The sequence below is a fragment of the Erythrolamprus reginae genome, chromosome 3 (genome assembly GCF_031021105.1).
Source record: "Erythrolamprus reginae isolate rEryReg1 chromosome 3, rEryReg1.hap1, whole genome shotgun sequence".
Lineage (NCBI taxonomy): Eukaryota > Metazoa > Chordata > Lepidosauria > Squamata > Dipsadidae > Erythrolamprus > Erythrolamprus reginae.
The window spans coordinates 198,059,352-198,079,089 of record NC_091952.1 but is presented as its reverse complement, the minus strand read 5'-3'; the positions used below and the strand labels follow the sequence as shown (position 1 = coordinate 198,079,089).

Sequence of the window (19,738 nt, the reverse complement as noted above, 5' to 3'; positions counted from 1 at the left end):
AATTGTCAGACTATGGCTACTTTTCCCAAGAGAGGCACAACTAAAGGTCCCAGAGAGGCCAGGCCTACAGGCGATGAGATTACTAGTATCCCCCAGGCCTCTTCCTCCTCTTCTCCAGGGGCCCGCCCCTCGACCAAGGTCACCAGGGCCGAGAAGAGAAGGGACCTAGCCCTACAAAAAATTCATGACAAATCAGCAAAACGTTTGAAAGTGCAGGCCCAAGTAATCAGTAGTCAAGACCCACCAGAGGCCTCTAGTCTGCCTCCTTCTGGGGTCCCTGTGTTATCTCTGGATGAGCCAAACCTAGACAGACCCCAACCTAACCTATGGGGCATAGGTCCAGAGGAACCAGATATTATTGAAGATTCCCCCCAGCCAGGATCCTCCCAGGCCTTTAGGGATTCTTCTGCCATTTCTGCTGATATTTCCAGTTTACCTCCTGAGTTCCAATCTATTTTTGCTGTGTTGTCCAAAGCCATTGATGCCAAACTCTCTACCATCAATGAGCTTCCTTTACCTCTTCCTCCTTCTCGTTCCTCCCGCCCCTTGGGTTCTTCCCCAGCGGTCAGAGCTCCTATTCAGGATGATTCAGAATCCTCCCAGGATGAATATGAGGATGTAGAGGAGGATGAAGACCCTTTTCAGGGCTTATCAGAGGATGAGGAATCCCAAATAAAGGTCCCTCCTCCAATTACTATTTTTCCTTCTCAACTATTCAAATCTCTCCTCCTCAAAGCTAGAATTTCTACGGGATTAGCGGCCCAGGAGAAACAAGCCTCCACTTCCACTGATCCCCCGGAGGAGAATTTACCTTACTTCACAGAGGAACAGGAGGATAACGAGGTAATTCCTATGCCTAAATTGTTTAAAGATGCCTTACTCAAACAGTGGGATTTTCCAGCCTCTGGCCTTAATCCCTCCACCAAGGACAGAAAGTTGTATAAACTCTCCTCTTCCTATGAAGAGCTTCTATCCTTTCCCAAACCAGATGAACCTGTCAAGATTCTTCACTCGGCAGCGGCTGTGCCAGGCGAGGCGGAGGAAGTCCTCCGCCCAGAGGACAAGCGCATCGAGCAAATGCTCAAAAGAGGATTCACCGCTGATTCCTGGGCCATTAAAAGTTCTGCAGCGGCCTCCTTCTTCTCCAGAGCCATGCTGCTGTGGCTTCGCCAACTTCAACAGCACATTCCTCCCGATGACTTGAGAGGTCAACAAGACTTCAACAAGGTCTTTGCAGCTGCCCAGTACGTGGCTGATGCCACCTTGCAATCTACTAGATTTTCTGCTAAGTCTATTGCAGCTTCTACAACGGCAAGAAGACTCCTATGGATTCGCCCTTGGCAAGCGGGAGTTCGACAAAAGTGGCAGTTATCCCAGGGCCCCTTAAAGCGCGACCTTCTCTTCGGTGATCTTCTGGATCCACTCCTCACGGAGACCACGGACAAGAAGAAGGTTTTGGGTCCAACCACGAAAAAGGTTACCAAAACGCAGTCCTTTCGTCGCCCAGGGCGCCAGCAAGATCAAGCGGCTTCCTATCAGAGATCTCCAGGTCAGTATTCCCCCCGCTTTCGTTCCCAAGGCAGGAACTCCAGGGGTAGAGGGTTTCGTTTCCAAAGGGGAGCTTCCTCTAACAGGGCTTCAAAAAAACCTAGATGGTAATCTTACCTCCATTCCCATAGGGGGTCGCCTAGCTCATTTCGCCTCTAATTGGCGTCTCACCTCCAAGGACCCTTGGGTCATTGACACTGTTCAAACAGGCCTTCTTTTAGAATTTATTTCTCCTCCCCCAAAACGTTTTATTTCCTGCCCTTCTCCCAGGTCATCCTCAGATTGTAACCGTATGGAGGAGGCCATTTCTCATCTATTGTCCATCAGAGCCATTCAACCGGTCCCTTCCGGTCAGAAGGGCCTAGGGTTTTACTCCATCCTATTTATGGTTCCAAAGTCCTCCGGAGGTTGGAGAGCCATTTTGGATTTAAAGAAACTAAACCTATTCATCAAATATAGGAAGTTTAAGATGCACTCCTTGTCTTCCATTTTGGCCGCCATTCACTCGGGAGATTTCATGGTCTCCTTAGACCTCACTGAGGCCTACCTTCACATTCCTATAGCCAAGTGCCACAGAAAATTTTTACGTTTTTCCTTTCAAGGCAGGCATTTCCAGTATAGGGCGATGCCATTTGGCCTTTCCTCGGCCCCTCGGGTCTTTACAAAGCTCTTGGGGTCCCTGGCGGCCTATATCCGGGCGTCTCCCATCCACATTTTATGTTATCTTGATGATATTTTAATTCATGGGAACTCCCTAGAGAGAGTGAAAACAGACCTTTCTGTCACCATGTCAGTCCTCCAGGACCATGGATTTTCCATCAACTTTGATAAAAGTCACCTCCAACCTTCCACTTCCATTTCTCACCTGGGATCCATTATTGATTCAAAATCCTCCCAGGTTTTTCTCTCTCCCGAGAGAAAACTCAGTATAGTGGAGTTAATTTCTAACATTTTATCTAATCCTTCAGTATCCATAGTTACTCTATCTTCCCTTTTGGGGAAGATGGTGTCATGCATAGGCATCATTCCCTGGGCTCGCCTTCATGCTAGGGAACTCCAGTGGCTACTGTTGCCTTTTCAGAGATCGGGGCACAGCAACTCAAATCGACGCATTGTCATCCCACTGAGTGTTCGCAGATCCTTCAAGTGGTGGAAGTCTCCGGCCATGGACAGAGGATCCCCGTTCAGGTGCCCGGATCAATTTGTCATCACCACAGATGCCAGTCTATCGGGATGGGGCGCCCACGCCCAGGGGATGATAGCCCAGGGCACGTGGTCCCCGGAGGAAGCTTCCAGGCCAATCAATTGGCTAGAGTTAAGAGCCGTTTCCCTGGCTCTGAAGCATTTCTCTCCTCGCATTCCCAACCGGCACGTTCTCATTCTCACCGACAACATTGCCACAAAAAGCCATATCTGCAGACAGGGGGGCACGAGATCCAAGGCTCTCATGAGGGAGGCCCTCAAGTTGGGCCTTTGGGCGGAAAAACATCTCCAGTCGCTCCTAGCCGATCACATCTCGGGGAGTCTCAACGTCCAGGCGGATTGGCTATCCCGAGCAACGATAGACCCAGGAGAGTGGAACCTTCATCAAGACCTGTTCCATCAAATCACCCTCAGATTCGGCCTACCAGTCCTGGATCTCTTCGCGACCAATGCGAACGCCCAACTCCCTCGCTTCTATTCCAGATTTCCATCCCCGGGAGCGGAAGCAATCAATGCCCTCCGGAGTCCATGGCCTCCAGGCCTACTCTACGCATTTCCTCCAATTCCAATCCTCCCGGACGTGATTCACAAGGTCCTCACCGAGAGGGCCCGAGTAATCTTAATCGCCCCTCATTGGCCCCGCCGGCCCTGGTTCGCGGATCTCCAACAGCTGTCCGTCCAGGACCCTTGGCGACTCCCCGTTTCGGGGGATATGCTGCGGCAGGGGGCCTCTTTCCATCCAGACCCGGAGTGGTTCCACCTCACCGCCTGGCTGTTATCAGGAGAGATTTAGAACTGCGTGGTCATGACCCCGATTCAGTGGAGGTCATTTTAAAGGCCAGGAGGGGCTCGACCAATCGAATCTACGACCACACGTGGTCCAAGTTTCACCAGTGGTGCCTACAGGAAGGTTTCTCCCCTCTGTGCATCCCCATACACAGAATTATTTCCTTCCTTATGCAAGGCTTCCATAAAGGACTTTCCACCAGCACCCTCCGGCGTCATCTGGCAGCCATTTCATCTGTCCTAGGGGGTCCCCGCAGACAGCCTCTCCGATCCTTCCCTGAAGTTCAGGAATTCCTCAAGGGCATAGCCAACCTCAGACCTTCCAAGGTCCACAGGTATCCATCCTGGGATTTGCCACGGGTTCTCCATTCCCTCACGCAGGCACCATACGAACCCCTAAAATCGGCGTCCCTCAGGTACCTATCCTTTAAGGTAGCTTTCCTGGTGGCTATTACCTCTGCCCGACGCATTTCGGAGCTGGCTGCCCTCTCAATCAGGCAGGACCTTTGCCAATTCCATCAGGACAAGGTAGTCTTACGACTGGACCCCACCTTCTTACCCAAGGTCAGTTCCATGTTCCACAGATCTCAGGATATTGTCCTACCTTCCTTCTGCCTCCAACGAGACCATCCCTTGGCAATTAGATGGCACACCCTGGATCTCACCAGAGCGCTGAGAATATATATCCAACGCACAGGACCCTTTCGGAGGTCAGAAGCACTTTTTGTAGCCTATCATCCCAGAGTCATGGGGGCCAAAGTGTCTTCAACAGTAATAGGCCGTTGGATCAGAGGGACTATATCTAAGGCCTATGAGTCGGCCTCCCTCTCAGTTCCAAGGAACATCACTGCGCATTCCACCAGGAGCGCAGCCACCTCGGCCGCTTGGGCGACTCAAGCCCCGTTGGAGGAGGTCTGCAAAGCAGCCACTTGGGCCTCGCCAAATTCCTTCATCAGGCACTACAAAATTGATTCTTACGCTTCAGCGGACGCTGCCTTCGGCAGAAGGGTACTCCAATCCGTTATCTCACACGATAGCAAGCTAATCCCACCCTAGGGACCATCTATTGGGTATGTCCCATGTGACTGCTGGACCCGCTCCTTCAGTACGGAGAATAGGCGTTGATTGCTTACCTGAACGCCTCTTCTCGTACGGTGAGCGGGTACAGCAGTCACTTCCCGCCCTTGTATGTGTCTTCTTTACCTTTCTATATCTTTCTTCTTCTAACAATGAGAGTTGAACACTACAGAGCTTCACAACTGAGCCTAGTCTATGGATTCGCGAATTCTGGGGAAGGGGCGGATCCGGCAAGCTTTTTTAATACTAGGCTCAGTTCCACCGGATTGGACATGAGCAACCCCATGTGACTGCTGTACCCGCTCACCGTACGAGAAGAGGCGTTCAGGTAAGCAATCAACGCCTATTCCCTATGGATAGAATCAGAAAGTTGGAAGGGACCTTGGAAGTCTTCTAACCCAACTCCTAGCTCAAGCAGGAAACCTTATAACTTTTCAGACAAATGTTTTTCCAACTCTTCTTAAAAACGTCTAGAATTGGAGCTTTCCCAATATTTGGGCGCAAGTCGGTTCACTAATTGTTCTATTAATCAACTTTGTTTGTCAGAAGATGGCAAAATGTGATCACTTGATCCCTGGATATTGCAACTGTCATAAATACATGCCACTTGCCAAATATTTGAATTTTGATCATGTGACCACAGGGAAGCTGCAATGATCATAAGTGTTAAAAACTATCATAAGTCACTTTTCTCAGTACCATTGTAACTTCAAACGGTCACTTAACAAATTATTGTAAGTCGAGGACTTCCTGTACTTAGAAGAATTAAATATATAGCATGAGCTATTAAAAATACAGCTATATCAGCTACAGTACTATATTTTTGGGAGTATAAAATGCACCTTTTTCCTCCCTAAAAGAGACTGAAAATTCAGGTGCGTCTTATACTGTGAATGCAGTTTTTTCAAAGCTTCCCCCCAGCCCTAACTAGGTGCTAACACTCTTCCCAGCTCTTATCTTGCAGGTTCTTTCATTGTTACTGTCTATGAAGAATGTTTTCCAAGCTCTTAAGTCTTTGCAGGGCTTTTTTTATCATTATTCTAACTTGCTCCATGTAAGTTTCTTTCCAGCCCTAAGCAGGTGCTAACGATGTTCCCAGCTCTTACCGCTTGCAAGCTCTTTCATTGTTATTCTCTGCCAAGAATTTTTTCCAAGTCCTGTCTTTGCAGGTTTTTTTCATTGCTTTAACTTGCTCCAAATGTTTCTTTGTAGCCCTAATCAGGTGCTAATGATGTCCCCAGCTCTTAACCGCTTGCAAGCTCTTTCACACACATTTATATGTTTTCCAAACCCTGTCTTTGTAGGGTTTTTTTATTGTTCTATTTGTTTCGAATGTTTCTTTCCAGCCCTAACCAGGTGCTAGCAATGTTCCCAGCTCTTACAGGCTTGCAAGATCTTCCATTGTTATTCTCTGCGAATAATGTTTTTCAAACTCTAAGTCTTTGCTTCTTTTTTTCATTGCTCTACTTGCTCAGAATTTTTCTTTCCAGTCCTAACCAAATTCTAACAATGTTCCCAGCTCTTACTAGCTTGCAAGCTCTTTCATTGTTACTCTCTCTAAATAAATTTTTTTTAAAGCCCTAACCAGGGGATACACACAGGGAGTTTGTGTGTATGTCCTGTTTTAAAATAAGGGTTTTTAAGATATTTTTAAATATTCGATTTGTTATTGTACATTGTTTTTTATTATTGCTGTGAGCCACCCTGAGTCTACGGAGAGGGGCGGCATACAAATCTAAATAATAATAATAATAATGATGATGATGATGTGCTGAAACTGACCAGACTAAGAATGCTAGCCAGAAAAATATCTGGAAGCAGATTCTTTTCCGTATTTTCCTCCCCCAAAACTAAGATGCACCTTATACTCCAGTACGTCTTATATTCTTATACAGTGGCACCTTTACCAACGAACGCCTCTACTTACAAACTTTTCTAGATAAGAACCGGGTGTTGAAGATTTTTTTGCCTGTTCTTAAGAATCATTTTCCACTTACAAACCCAAGCCTCTGAAACTGTAACAGGAAAAGGCAGGGAGAAGCCTCTGTGGGGCATCTCTAGGAATCTCCTGGGAGGAAACAGGGCCGGAAAAGGTGGGGAGAAGCCTCCATAGAACCTCTCTAGGAATCTCCTGGGAGGAAACAGGGCCTCCACCCTCCCTGTGGTTTCCCCAATTGCACGCATTATTTGCTTTTACATTGATTCCTGTGGGGAAAATTGCTGCGTCTTACAAACTTTTCTACTTAAGAATCTGGTCACGGAACGAATTAAGTTCATAAGAAGAGGTACCACTGTACTTATGTAATGGGTAGTTAACATGGTTCAAGAATTGTGGCTGATGCAGAGCACAGCAGGGTGCATGAGAGGACAGTATAGGTCCATAATGATGACCCTATGGCATGCATGCCACAGGTAGCAAACAGAGCCATATCTGCAGGCACGTGAGTCGTTGCCTAGCTCAGCTCCAGTGCGCATGCATGTGCTGGCCAGTTAATTTTTGGACCATCTCTCAAAACAGGACGCCAAGTAAGTACTGGGCTTGTGTGGGGAAAAACAGGTCTACTGGGCCCACAAGAAGTAGGGAAACAGGTCATTTCTGGCATCAGGGGAGCGGGAGATGCCGTTTTCATCCTCCCCAGGCTCCAAGAAAGCCTCTGGAGCCTGGGAAGGGCAAAAAAACAGGCATACCATGCCCACTGGAAGTCAGGAAATGAGCTGTTTCCGGCCTCCTTAGGAGACAGGGGAGGCCGTTTTCGCCAGCCAAGGGGGGGAAAGGTTCATCATCACTCGTATAAGTGTTGCAGGGCTTGGGCTGGCTGCTGCAGATTGCAGGAGGGTTCTTGAAGGTGCACAAGATAAAATGTGCATGGTGTAGGATGGATAGGCTACTGTAAGGTGGGAAAGGATGCATGAGAAGGCAATGAGGCATGAATGAGGTAGGGTAGGAATTGTACTTCCAGGTGCGGGAGATGTACCAGAGCAACTTGTGACCTTTTCTGTGGCTTCCCCATTGACTTTGGAAGGAAAATCACAAATGGCTATCACATGATTGTGGGGCGCTGCACCTATTGTAAGTAAGAGCTGGTTGCCAAACTCCCAGTTTGCAATCATGTAACTCCAAGGATTCTGGGTCATCCAGAACTTTGAGGACTAGTTTTAAAAAAACACTTCTTCAGCCCCATTGTAACTTTGTAACTTCAAGCAGTCACTGAATATGTTTAACTAAGGACTACCTGCATGAAAAACCATTGTGACGGTGAAAATGGAGGAGGCAAATGCAGATTATGTATAAATGATGAAAACCTAGAACAAGTAGATAATTTATGTACCTTTGTAGAAAGATAGCTAGTGAGAGAAAAATATATCGAGAAATGTTAAGATATGCAAATGTTGATGGAAAAGTAACGGTAGTATATGGTCTGTTGCAAGGAATGAATACCTGCCAGATTAAACAAAAGTGGCTTTTTATAACAGCCTGCTTCTATTATATGGAAATTAGAGTAATGTACATCAGGGAAACATGAAAGAAAGTTGAGTACAGTGGGAATTATATGTAGAAACAGAGGAATAGACAGGATTAGGAAGGAAGGTTTGAATGAATATGCACTGAATATAAAACTGAATAAACAAAACAAAAGAAGAGCATCAATATGGCTTGATCATTCAGAGAGAATTAATACGAATAGAACTGCAAAATCTGGATCAGAAAGAAGACTAAGTAGACTGGGAGACAGGAAAAAATCAAAGAAGTCATGGTTGAATGAAGTTTATGAGATCCCCCCAAAAAGATAAACAAGTTTAAATAGCAAAACAATGCCTTTACATTTACAAATGTAACAGAAATAAAGATATTTTAAAAGATTTAGTATAATAAATTGAATTTTTATCACTACTTTTAGCAATGTATTCTTTTATCTTTTAATTTCGATTTAATTTCTTTGGCCTATGATTTCTTACTCTTTTTCTGAACTCAGACATTACTTATCCTAAAAGAGAATTGCATAATGTGAATGAAATACGCATATATTTGCCTTTAAATTACCAATAAAAATACTTTTCCTGGATATTACAATTTAGATAATTACTTGATCAAGATTAATTAAATCTGAAAGCAGCTATGCCATTATATGGTGTTAAAGAATATATTGTTCCATCATATAGAGTACTGAATTTATTTTTTTAAATGAATGATTGCTAATTTCTTCAGTTGGCCAGATGAATTATTGAGAAAGCTGTACAGAATACATTCAGTGGCTTCTGATGCACAAAATTAATACATCCTCTGGCGGCAATCCAACACTGTGTTAAGTGTTTCTTGTATTGATTTCAAATATTTTAAGCATGTTTAATGGATTGTTGTACAAATGGAAGAATACGTTGCCGTTTAAATCTCTTACTTTTCGAAATGGCAATATTAAGAGTCTGATGCTGATCTCTAAATAATTTTAACAATTACATTTTAAATCAGACTGAGCAAAGACTCTCAGGTTTGATTTTTCTTATGTGTGAAAAATATTGGTCCTGAATGCTCTCAGAAAATTAAAACTAAGATTTTCTAAGCCAGTAACTTGCACATTCTGAAAATATTGAAGAAGGCAGTGTGGCATGGAAGAAGACTGGAATAGCACTTTAAGAAAGAAAACAGAAATCTGAGATACTTCTGTGCTGCTACAGAAGAATATTAGTACAAAAGAATTATGCTGCTACTAACCAAAGATAAGCTTAATGAAGCCAATGGTTTATTATGCCAGAAAGATTTGTCCCACTGAGATCTGGCTTTTTCTAAAATGGTGGAACTAGGTGATAATTTGAAAGGTATAATGAAAGAATTGAAACAATATTGGCTATTTTCCTGCAAAGCCTGTTTAGTTTAATGTACCATAAAGGTTATGCCTTTTCAGAAGCTTATTATATCTCATGGGTTTTAGAGGAGCTGTCATGCTTAAATATTAAATCTAAAGCGTTTGCCAATTCACCAGTGATATTGTTAAAAAAAAAATGAAGGTTTTCAAATACAAGCCTAGCTTCAAGATGATGAGCTATAAATAAGCTGGCTCATCCAAGTGATTGAAAATCTTACATTAATAATATCCAATCTTTATTTAGTACTTGTTAATAATGATGGTTCCTAAAACATTGTCACATAATTGAAACAAGTGTAGATAGAATTAAGATTCACTATCCTCACTGCAGTTTACCCCTCATGTAGGATGGTTGATTAAATAACAAGATGGAAAAAGAGCTATTCCGTACAAAATTAAAGAAAACACACTTAAAAATTCAAAATAGTTTTTATAATCCCTCAAAGGTTTTTAAATGTCATGTTTTATCATTTGACATCTATTCATATGCTGTTCATCTAAAAGTTTCCATTGTTTTTTTCTAACATATATTGCAAATTTTTCTCAATATTTTTCTAGATTTATACCCTATCCTATTTTCAATCAGCTTCATCAGGAGGTCTACACACAATGTTTCATTTATAGAGAAAAATCTTTTTTTTTCATTGACATCTTCATAGACTAGCTTTGTTTGTTTAGGTATAATGTAATCCTTAGGAGGTGCTTATTCCTACATTTTTTGTTTTGTTTACTGATTGCTTTCCATACACAATCTGTGTGTGTGTGTGTGTGTGTGTGTGTGTGTGTGTGTGTGTTTGTGCTAACTGTCAGGTATTTGACAGAAAATAATGAAAAAGTTAAAAGTTAAAAAAATTAATGCAGACTTGTGAAATGATACTCACTAGAAAATGCTTGTTGTTTCTGACTTGGGAGAAATGTGATGCCAGACAAATCAGTTAAAAGTATGATAAAGCACAAACCACATTTGGGGAATAAATAAAAAATGGAGGAAAATTGTATTGGTTTTTCTCCGGTACTCTTGGCAGGAGTAGTCACGTATGGGTATTAACTTCATCTGCCTGGAGACTGAGCTTGTATCAATTTTATCTGGTCAATCCCCTTTGCCCAGATTTGGCAGTTTTTTTACAACTCAGTCAGCCAAGGAGATGTTTTCTCAACAGCTCCAAGCAGATTAATTTTTTTTTCCTTTCAGCTACTTTAAAAATTTCAGAGAGGTTTTTCTCAGGCAAGACTGTCTGCAGATTGTTTATTGTTCCTCCTAGACCACTAGGTCCAGTGACTAATGAGCCTAACCGTTCCTTCGCAGCGGGGGCGCAATGGGAATTTTATCTCCTCAGGCACTTCCTTTCTGGGAGCTATCTCTTCTGGAAACTTGGATGTTAAGGGCACCAGCCTCCTCTCTGCTCCGGAAGATCGCAACCGCCCTATTCCTATCAGCTTTGGGGCTCTCTCTTCTTGGGATCTCCTGAAGTTTGATATTGGTTTCTTTCCTCCCTTGGGAGTCACGGGCAGGTGAGCATTTCCCTCCCGGCTTGCTGCACCACCTGCTGCCACTTGAAGAGCCCCTGAGGTAACAGTGACACATTGACAGGGTCCTAGGCTCAAGAAACAGCAATGGCAGCTTAAATGGCTTTTTTTCTTGCTGACACCCCTTTGTGGTATGCCCACCGTTGTGCCGCCACATGCTGAAGATGCCATTTTTGTTACCTCATGGTGCGGCCACCATTTTGTTGCTGTCTGATGTGGACTTTCTTTTTTCTTTTTAACTGCGAAATCAAACCCAAGGATTTCAGCTACATGAGGCAGATTGGATTCTTCCTCTTCCTGGTGCTAGTAGGGTTTTTCCTCCTACCTGTGCCCTATTGTCAGTCACTTAATAGGAGCAGTCATTTTGTTTTGCACCTTGCTGGGGCAATTTATCCATAGCTTGGGGGGGGGGTGCCCTGTGGACTCTGTGCTTTGTGACTTCTGCTGGCCTTGGCTACAACTGGTCAAGCTAGTCCTTGCCTTCACTCTGTCAGACATCAGTGGCTATGGCAGATCAACAGGAGTCTGATGAACTTAGGGGGACCAGGTCTAAGGCCCCCAAAAGTTCCAGATCTAGCCCACCAGTAGATCACACCAGAGCTAAGACTTCCAAACTGTCCTCCTCCTTAGAGAAGGACACTGAACGGCTCCACAGGGCTCCGGAGCGCCAGTTTGCCAAGGCGACAAAGGTAGCAGACCCATCTGTTCTCTTCTCTGAGGAAGCCATTTCAGTCTTTTGGAGAAAGACACCTGGGCTGGCCTATGGAGAGCCATGAGGAGTCAGTTCCCTCCCTCTCCTCATACAATGAGGAACATTTCCTCCCATTAGCTTGCACTTCTGGGGCTAATGCTCAACCTGCTAACTTATCAGGAGCTCTTTCTCTCAAATCTACCTTCACCCCAACCACAGCGGGCTTCTGTTTGGGTGAAGTCCAAGGGGCCATCTTTTTTCAAGATCTTAAGGACATTAGCACTCAAACTGTGTCTAGACAAAACTGATACAAACTCAGTCTCCAGGCAGATGAAGTTCTCCTCACACGACTACTCCTGGCAAGGACTGAAAGGGAACGTGTCAGATAGGAACCAATGTTCCAATACAGCAACTGCTTGAACCAAGAGTGATTTTTTTATAAGCATGACTCTTACAGAATTCTCTTTAGCAAGATTTATTATGACGAAATACAAGTATAGTACAAGGATTACAGCAAATGAAGTATTTGCCATTTAGAATTAATATATCAATGTATATATTAGGCAGTATTTTCTTCACAGCTATAATTTTCTCACAGATCATAATTTAAGTGCATGGAATTACATGTTATATGCATATTTTGGTTATTAATTTATCATTTTTTTAAATGCTCTATTTTTCTCACGTTTAATTAATACAGTAACAATAGAAGTCCGATTTCTAATTTGAATGATTGTCATTTTTTTAATAGCATGTAATATATTCCCACAATTTCAGATGTCTGTAATAATTTTTTGTGCTGAAATGGGCAAGCAAAAGGAGAGGGGAAAGTGATTTAATATAGTTGGAAAATTTAACACAACCCAAACTGTGTTAGAAAATTAGGAGTCACCAATCCCTTGCAACAGAAGCAGCACAAACAGCTTAAATTTTATCCATCTATTAGTTTGCTGAAAGATTTAGACCTTGGAGGATTTGGCCCGGAACATGTCTTGTCCAAGTTTTCTATCCAAATAGTGCAGAAGACTGTGTAAACTGTAAAGCAGACATATACAGTTATAGCATTGTCTTTTTATTTTTATGATTCTATTGCACAAGCCTCCTGAAGTTTGTGATAAGACATTAGACGGGGGGGGGGGGGAATCATTACACTGTGGACTTTGCTTCTAACCCAAGGTTTTGATTATTAATGACAAGATCCTAAAATTACACCTCTTGGATTCTGAAATTGAGATTTTCAAAAAGCACTGTAGATGTAATAGGAGGTAAAATATGAAGTTCCAGAGAAATGAGCTGTGAATTGAACTTGCAATAGAAATTGATCCTATCAGTCAGTTTTTTCTTTGTTCTTCGGAAAAGAAACAACAAACGCATGTTACTGACTGTCAAGGAAATGAAGACCATTGATTAAATAAGATGCTCAAGTGCCAGAGGCTACAACTACACTAGCTGGTACCCAGGATTGTGAGATGCAGCTGTCAGATTTCACTGCTTGATACCTAGATGAAATTGGCAGAAAGAGAGCAGCATAAAACAATATTCCCGGTGCCATCAGGTGAAGAGCAAAAAGCTACTAGACAATGCTTTTAAGCACCGCAAACTTTGTGCTTACGGTTACGGAAGCAATATTGCCCTCTTACAGTGAATCAGTGGACCTGGATAGTAATGTGATTCACACCACTTTGACCAGTTTATAATAGTTTAACATTCTGGGCTCCATGACTCTTTCAATCAAACTGTTATAAATTGGGGGGGACCCAGCTTTGTAATCTCTTCTGCTGACTATAAAATTCCACAAAGTCCTCGGAGAGGGGCGGCATACAAATCCAATTAAATAAATTTACAAAATTGTATATTGCATACAAATACAACATACAATATTACAGTATACAATTAACTAGCAAGGAAACTACTTTTGGGAGAGATTTAGAATGTAACCCAACTAAATGACACTTACTTTCTTATAGGCTGATTCATTGATTTCGTTATTTTGCTTTTCTATGAAAGCATTGCAATGATGTTAACTACTACTTATAGTTCACTTAGTTTCAAACAGTCCACATTCTTTTCATCCTACGTATTCCAGAGACAATAGAGAGGCAGTTGAAGCTTCGTGGCATTCAGTCTTGGTTAATTTCCTGCAGGATGAAGCGTCAGGGCGCCTGTAGCGGCCCAAGCTCTATTTTTGCTGCGACAGCTTCCTGCAAACCTCTGCCAGTGAAAACAGAGCTCCATTTTCTCTGGCAGAGGCACCACAGGTGTGGGCCAAGAGTAGCCCCTTGCAAAATAAGCAAGTGAACATTTGGCTTGCTCGCTGGCCTCTTTATTCTCTCTCACTCCCAAGGAAAGCCCTCTAGAACAGCAGCAACACATGTGGTTGCAAGAGGAAGAGAGCCTGGGTGAGACCCAGATACTTTCTGGCTCTCCTCGTCACAGAAACATCAACCCTGCACTCACTTGTCTCTGCTAGCAGCAGCTTCCTCCTTCCTCTCCCTCCTCCCACCTGGCGATCCTGTGTGAAAAACAGGGCAGCTACTAGCAAAGAGTGGGGTTGATGCTTGTGACGAGGAAAGCCGGAGAGCATCTGGGTCTCACCTGGCCTCTCTTCCTCTTGCAGCTATGTGTGCCACTGCTGCCATTCCAGAGCACATTCCTTGGGAGAGAGGGGGAATAAAGCAGGTGGGTGCATAGCTGCTATTGCTGCTCACATTGTTGCCGAGCTCCTGGAGAGCCACGCTCATGCTGATGATCCAGAGGGCAAGGGAAACTGGCTGTTACCTCTGAGTTTAGAATTCACCGGGGCAAGCCAGGCAGGGGCAGTGACAACAACAGAGTCTGGCGCTCAGGTCATGCGGAGCTGTTCTGCCAGGGGAGCATGGACAGCAGCCAGCCTCTCCTGTCCTTCCTGGAAAGCACCTCTGCTGATGGGAGGTGGCAGGCAATGGCTGGGGATGGCAAGGTTAGCGTGCTCCCAGCTGGCCCGCAAGGAGAGGGGGAGCCGTTGAGGAGAGGGGAAGCCGGTCCAGCAACCTTTGTAGTCATGTGGCTGCAAAGCTTGCCGAGCTGCCCCTCCACCTTCCCCGCCATGCCTGCAATTTTTATTGGGAGGCGCTGGCCGGCAGGGAGAGGGAAGGTGGCCCCACAAACTTTGCAGCCACGTGGCTACAAAGGTTGCTGGGCTGACTCCCTCTCTCCCTGCCAACCAGTGCCTCCTGAAACATCTCCTAGGGCGGCGAAGGACTGCAGAGTCTGCATGGGAGCATGGTAACCTTGACCTCCCCAGGCATCGCCGGCTCACAGACCATCAGCAGAGACACTTTTTGGAAAGTGCTAACCGACAGAAAGAGGAAAGCCAACCAGTACATTTTACAGCCACTCTCAGACTTCCTGGAGGCCAAAGGAAATTGCTTATATTGCACAAACACATTGACTCCATTTTCATCTTTCCTTCAGAGCCAGTAATGGGGGCGGGGCCTTCACAGGAAACTCATTTCTCCAGAAGCTAAGTTTCTTTTTCAGTTAAGAAGGATCAGGAACAGTGATGGGATTCCAAATCTTTTTCTTCCAGTTTTATTAGACAGTGCATGCTTCCCGCACACTCGCAGCACTCAAAAGTTGCCGTTGGTGTCAGCGCTGGTGAGCTGAGCTGTTGTTTAGCTTAGCTGAGGCACAGCAATCCACTCTGCCACATGAATCAGCTGAGCTAAAAACACAGGAATATAGGAGAGGGTACTACCAGTTTGCCCAAATCGATCCGAACCACCTCTGATCATGGTGATTTTCATGCAAACTTTATGGGATCAGAGCCAAAAGGTTAATAAAAGGAATTGAAATGAGAATTATACAATGATTTTCACCAAACATATGCCAGACCGATTACTGGAACTGGAAACAATAGAAAGTAAAAGGTACTGTGTTTGAGATCCAAAACCTTAATGCTCATAGAATAAAAAATGGTTGCTGAAAACAATAGGTGTAAATATGAAAAGTATATAACTATGATATCTCTTGCAGAAGTATTTCAGAACAATATTGCAAGTTGCAGAGATTCAGACCAGTCAGAAGTAGTAGACTCTTGTGACAAATATTTACATTCTTGGTGAAAATACATTGATTAATAAACATGAGCTGGAATATGCACATTAATGTATTTATTATAAGCACTTTCTGGCTCATTAAAACTCATCATATACAGATAAATAAGCAAGGAAATTCTCTTTTATCTCTTTGAGTAATTTCATTTGAAATTAAAAAATCAGATTATTCTGCTACATTTGTATAACTCCATTGACTCCGTTCTAGACAATAGTTTTATAGATACGCAAAGCAAGTTTCGCCCCTTAGAATAATATAAGACAAAAGTAGTTTAAACATTCATTGGCCTGGGTAGCGCAGTGCTGGGGTGGTACAGTGTTTAGAGTGCAGCACTGCAGGCTACTTCAGCTAACTGCTAGCTGTAGTTCAGCAGTTCAAATCTCACCACCGGCTCAAGGTCAGCCTTCCATCCTTCCAAGGTTGGTAAAATGAGGACCCAGATTGTTGGGGGCAATAGGCTGATTCTTTAAATCCGCTTAGAGATATATATAAAAGCACTATGAAGCAGTATATAAGTCTAAATGCTAATGCTATCGCTATGGACTTTAACTACTTGGACAACATAAACAAAAAATAATATTTTGGTTCTCGTTGAAGAATCAATGCAGTAACTGTCATAAAGTTATTTTTTTTAAATCTCTTGTCACTTTCATTATAACAATGACATTAATGGAACAAAACTAAACATAGTTATTGTCTCCCTGTTACTAATTGGAGGTATCAAACAAAGTGTTAAGCTGTGTCATTATTTAAGCTCCATGTATAAAGAAACCATGATGTACAATTACAGTAAAATATAATTTTAAATTTCCTACATCTAGTACTTCAGGTTATTGGTATTACAACAACACTGGGGAACAGCAATTTCGTTGTGTTAAATCTGTGACTTGTTTTCAACTAACTTTTGGCCTCTGAATCCAAAAATAACCAGAGTTTTTGTCTATCACGTCAACTTTTTAAGCTACAGGATACCCTCAAAGGTCATACAAATTGTGCATATAAAGGAATCAAAGTAAAAACTTACCTAATATACTGTATACAAAGAATAATTTTATTCTTGCGAAGGCTATAATAGTTACTGCAAATTAAATTGTGTTCATATGAATAGTTGTTTTTTTATTGAACAGTAATTATACATATTAAGGTAAAAAAAATTCCTTATAGCTTTTTCTGGAGTGTTTAATCTGTGGACATTCTCACTTGATGCTGCAACAATAGTCAGTCATCATATGTACATCCCATCTACCTTGATACCATGTCTCCATTACCTTCAAATCTTGGTTGAATCGCTCACCCTGCTCATTACTGACTGCACCAAGATTTTCCAGGAAGTTATCAAGATGACTATGTAAAAAATGCAATTTAATGCTCATGTTGCCTAATTAACTATATTATATATATAAGGTGTAGAGAAAAAACTTGACATAATAGAAGAAAACTATTTGAAACCAGCATGCCTAATTAACTATAGAAAAACTAAAAAATCAAACTCAACAGAAATTGTTTTACAGATTGATCTCCAGTGCAATCTATCTTGCCTAACAGAAATATTCAATATATAGAGTTAAATTCTTCAGGGAAACTGTCTTTGATTTTAAAATTAAAAGGTCCAATGAACTTTGGTTGCTATATACTGTATGTAGAATGATCTTCATAAACAAAGTTAGGTGGACTTTAAACAAGAATAAGTAGAAGGCCAAAATATCTATGTGGTAGTTTTTAAAAAGAATTGGTGGATGCGTGTAGATTTTTAATTTAATTTAATTTAATCTTATCTTATATTTATCCTATATTTCTAGCATTCTTGCTTTAACTTGCTTGTGTATTCATTTCACTATTTTTTCTGAGTTTTTTGAGTTTGTGCAAAAAGTTTCTTGTGTATGAACACTTGCATATTTTCTACTTGATTTCCACTACATTAAACATTTTACTGTAACATTTTCCAAAATTGTTTTAAACCCTTTTTATTCTATTTTATAACAGTATTCATGTAAAAAAAATAATTTGAGAATTGTAACTAAGGGTTTAAAGAAACAGAAAATAGAAACAATATATAGGTTTATATAAATGAGTTTCAATATATATACAGAGATACTTCGTCTTACAAATGCCTCGTCATACAAACTTTTTGAGATACAAACCCGGGGTTTAAGATTTTTTTGCCTCTTCTTACAAACTATTTTCACCTTACAAACCCACCGCCGCCACTAGGATGCTCCACCTCCGGACTTCCGTTGCCAGCGAAGCACCCAATTTTGCGCTGCTGGGATTTCCCTGAGGCTCCCCTCCATGGGAAACCCCACCTCCGGGATTCCCCTGCAGCATCGAAAAAACATAGAAGTCCGGAGGTGGGGTTTCCCATGGAGGTGAGTCTCAGGGGAATCCCAGCAGCGCAAAAACAGACGCTTCGCCTGGCAAAAGGGGTGAATTTTGGCCTTGCACGCATTAATTGCTTTTTCATAGATTCCTATGGGAAACATTGTTTCGTCTTACAAACTTTTCACCTTAAGAACCTCGTCCCGGAACCAATGAAGTTCGTAAGACAAGGTATCACTGTGTATATATATATTAAATATACACATATATATAGAAAAATTTAAATTAAGTAATTTCAAACTAATACAAGAGTTCAAGCAAAGTCAATTTATATCTGCAAACTCTCACATTAAAATGTTTGTTTTCCTTTTATTTTCAGATCCTGTGCATGGTCCAAGAAAGCTTGAAGTTGTAGAGATCAAATCCTGGCAAATCACCATCACCTGGGAGCCATTTGGCTACAATGTGACACGTTGCCATAAATATAACCTTACGGTCCATTACCGCTACCAAACTGGTGAACAGGAGCAAGTTAGAGAAGAAGTGAGCTGGGATACTGACAATTCACACCCGCAGCACACCATTACTAATTTGTCCCCCTACACTAATGTCAGTGTCAAACTTATTCTTATGAATCCTGAAGGACGAAAAGAAAGTCAAGAAATTGTGGTACAAACTGATGAAGATGGTAAGTTTTAAAATGTAACATTTCTAGCATTTAATATGAACTAGTAAAACTGTTTAATGGACAGAACTCTTCAGAAGTTATTTTGCCACTGAAAACCATTGTTACTTTAGAATTACCTGAATATATTTTATTAGTACTCTGCCAAATGATTCCTGTAATCTTAAAATGAAATTGCAGTGCACTTTGGTAAACATCTTATTCTTTTATTTTATTCATTAGTTCCAAGTGCTGTTCCACTTGAATCTATCCAGGGAAATACTTTTGAGGAGAAGATTTTTCTTCAATGGAAGGAGCCAGTGCAAACATACGGAGTGATCACTTTATATGAAGTATGTTATACATTTAATTATAGGCTTGATTTCAATCAATATCATAAAGTATTTTTCTTATATATCTGATTATTTTTCCTATTGATTCACAATTCAGATTTTAATTACACTCATGCTACTTTAGCATTTTAATTAGACATTAGAAAATCACAGAGGAAAAATATAATATAGCACATATTAATCTCAACATTAGATGTTGATTTTTATTGATTAATATCAATATTAAGGTATTGATTTTTGGTACTTAGAATACCAGTGCTGATTATACTTCTATAATATTTTTTTCTATAACAGCAGTAGGATTATGGATTACTCAACCCTACCTTCTAGGCAAATCTCTTTATCATTACATCCTTTGTCACTTTGGTACATACATAGATTTTCTCCATCCCATCTCATTCTGTTCTCAAATTAATTTATGCCCACTATTGCATTTTTACAGTTTTATTGTAATAGAAAATAAGAAGATCCTCTCATTTATTAAAATGCTAATTCAACAAAATCATGTTATTTGTTAATCTAACAAAAGAACTATGGGACACCTCTGCCCTAAGATATCTTGCGAAAAATATACTGACAAAGCATTGTACATATTTTGTTGTCAACCTATAATCAC

At 41.8% G+C, this 19,738-nt stretch overlaps 1 protein-coding gene across 18 annotated transcripts in view; it reads left to right on the top strand.

Annotated features, from left to right (window-relative positions):
* Positions 1-19,738, top strand: part of PTPRM (protein tyrosine phosphatase receptor type M) — a 546,727-nt gene that overhangs the window by 282,636 nt on the left and 244,353 nt on the right. For all 18 annotated transcript variants that reach the window (XM_070747559.1, XM_070747555.1, XM_070747564.1 and 15 more), the window contains exons 8-9: positions 18,485-18,793; positions 19,013-19,122. In XM_070747559.1, the coding sequence (XP_070603660.1) occupies positions 18,485-18,793; positions 19,013-19,122 (419 nt within the window). The remainder of the gene's footprint in view (positions 1-18,484; positions 18,794-19,012; positions 19,123-19,738) is intronic.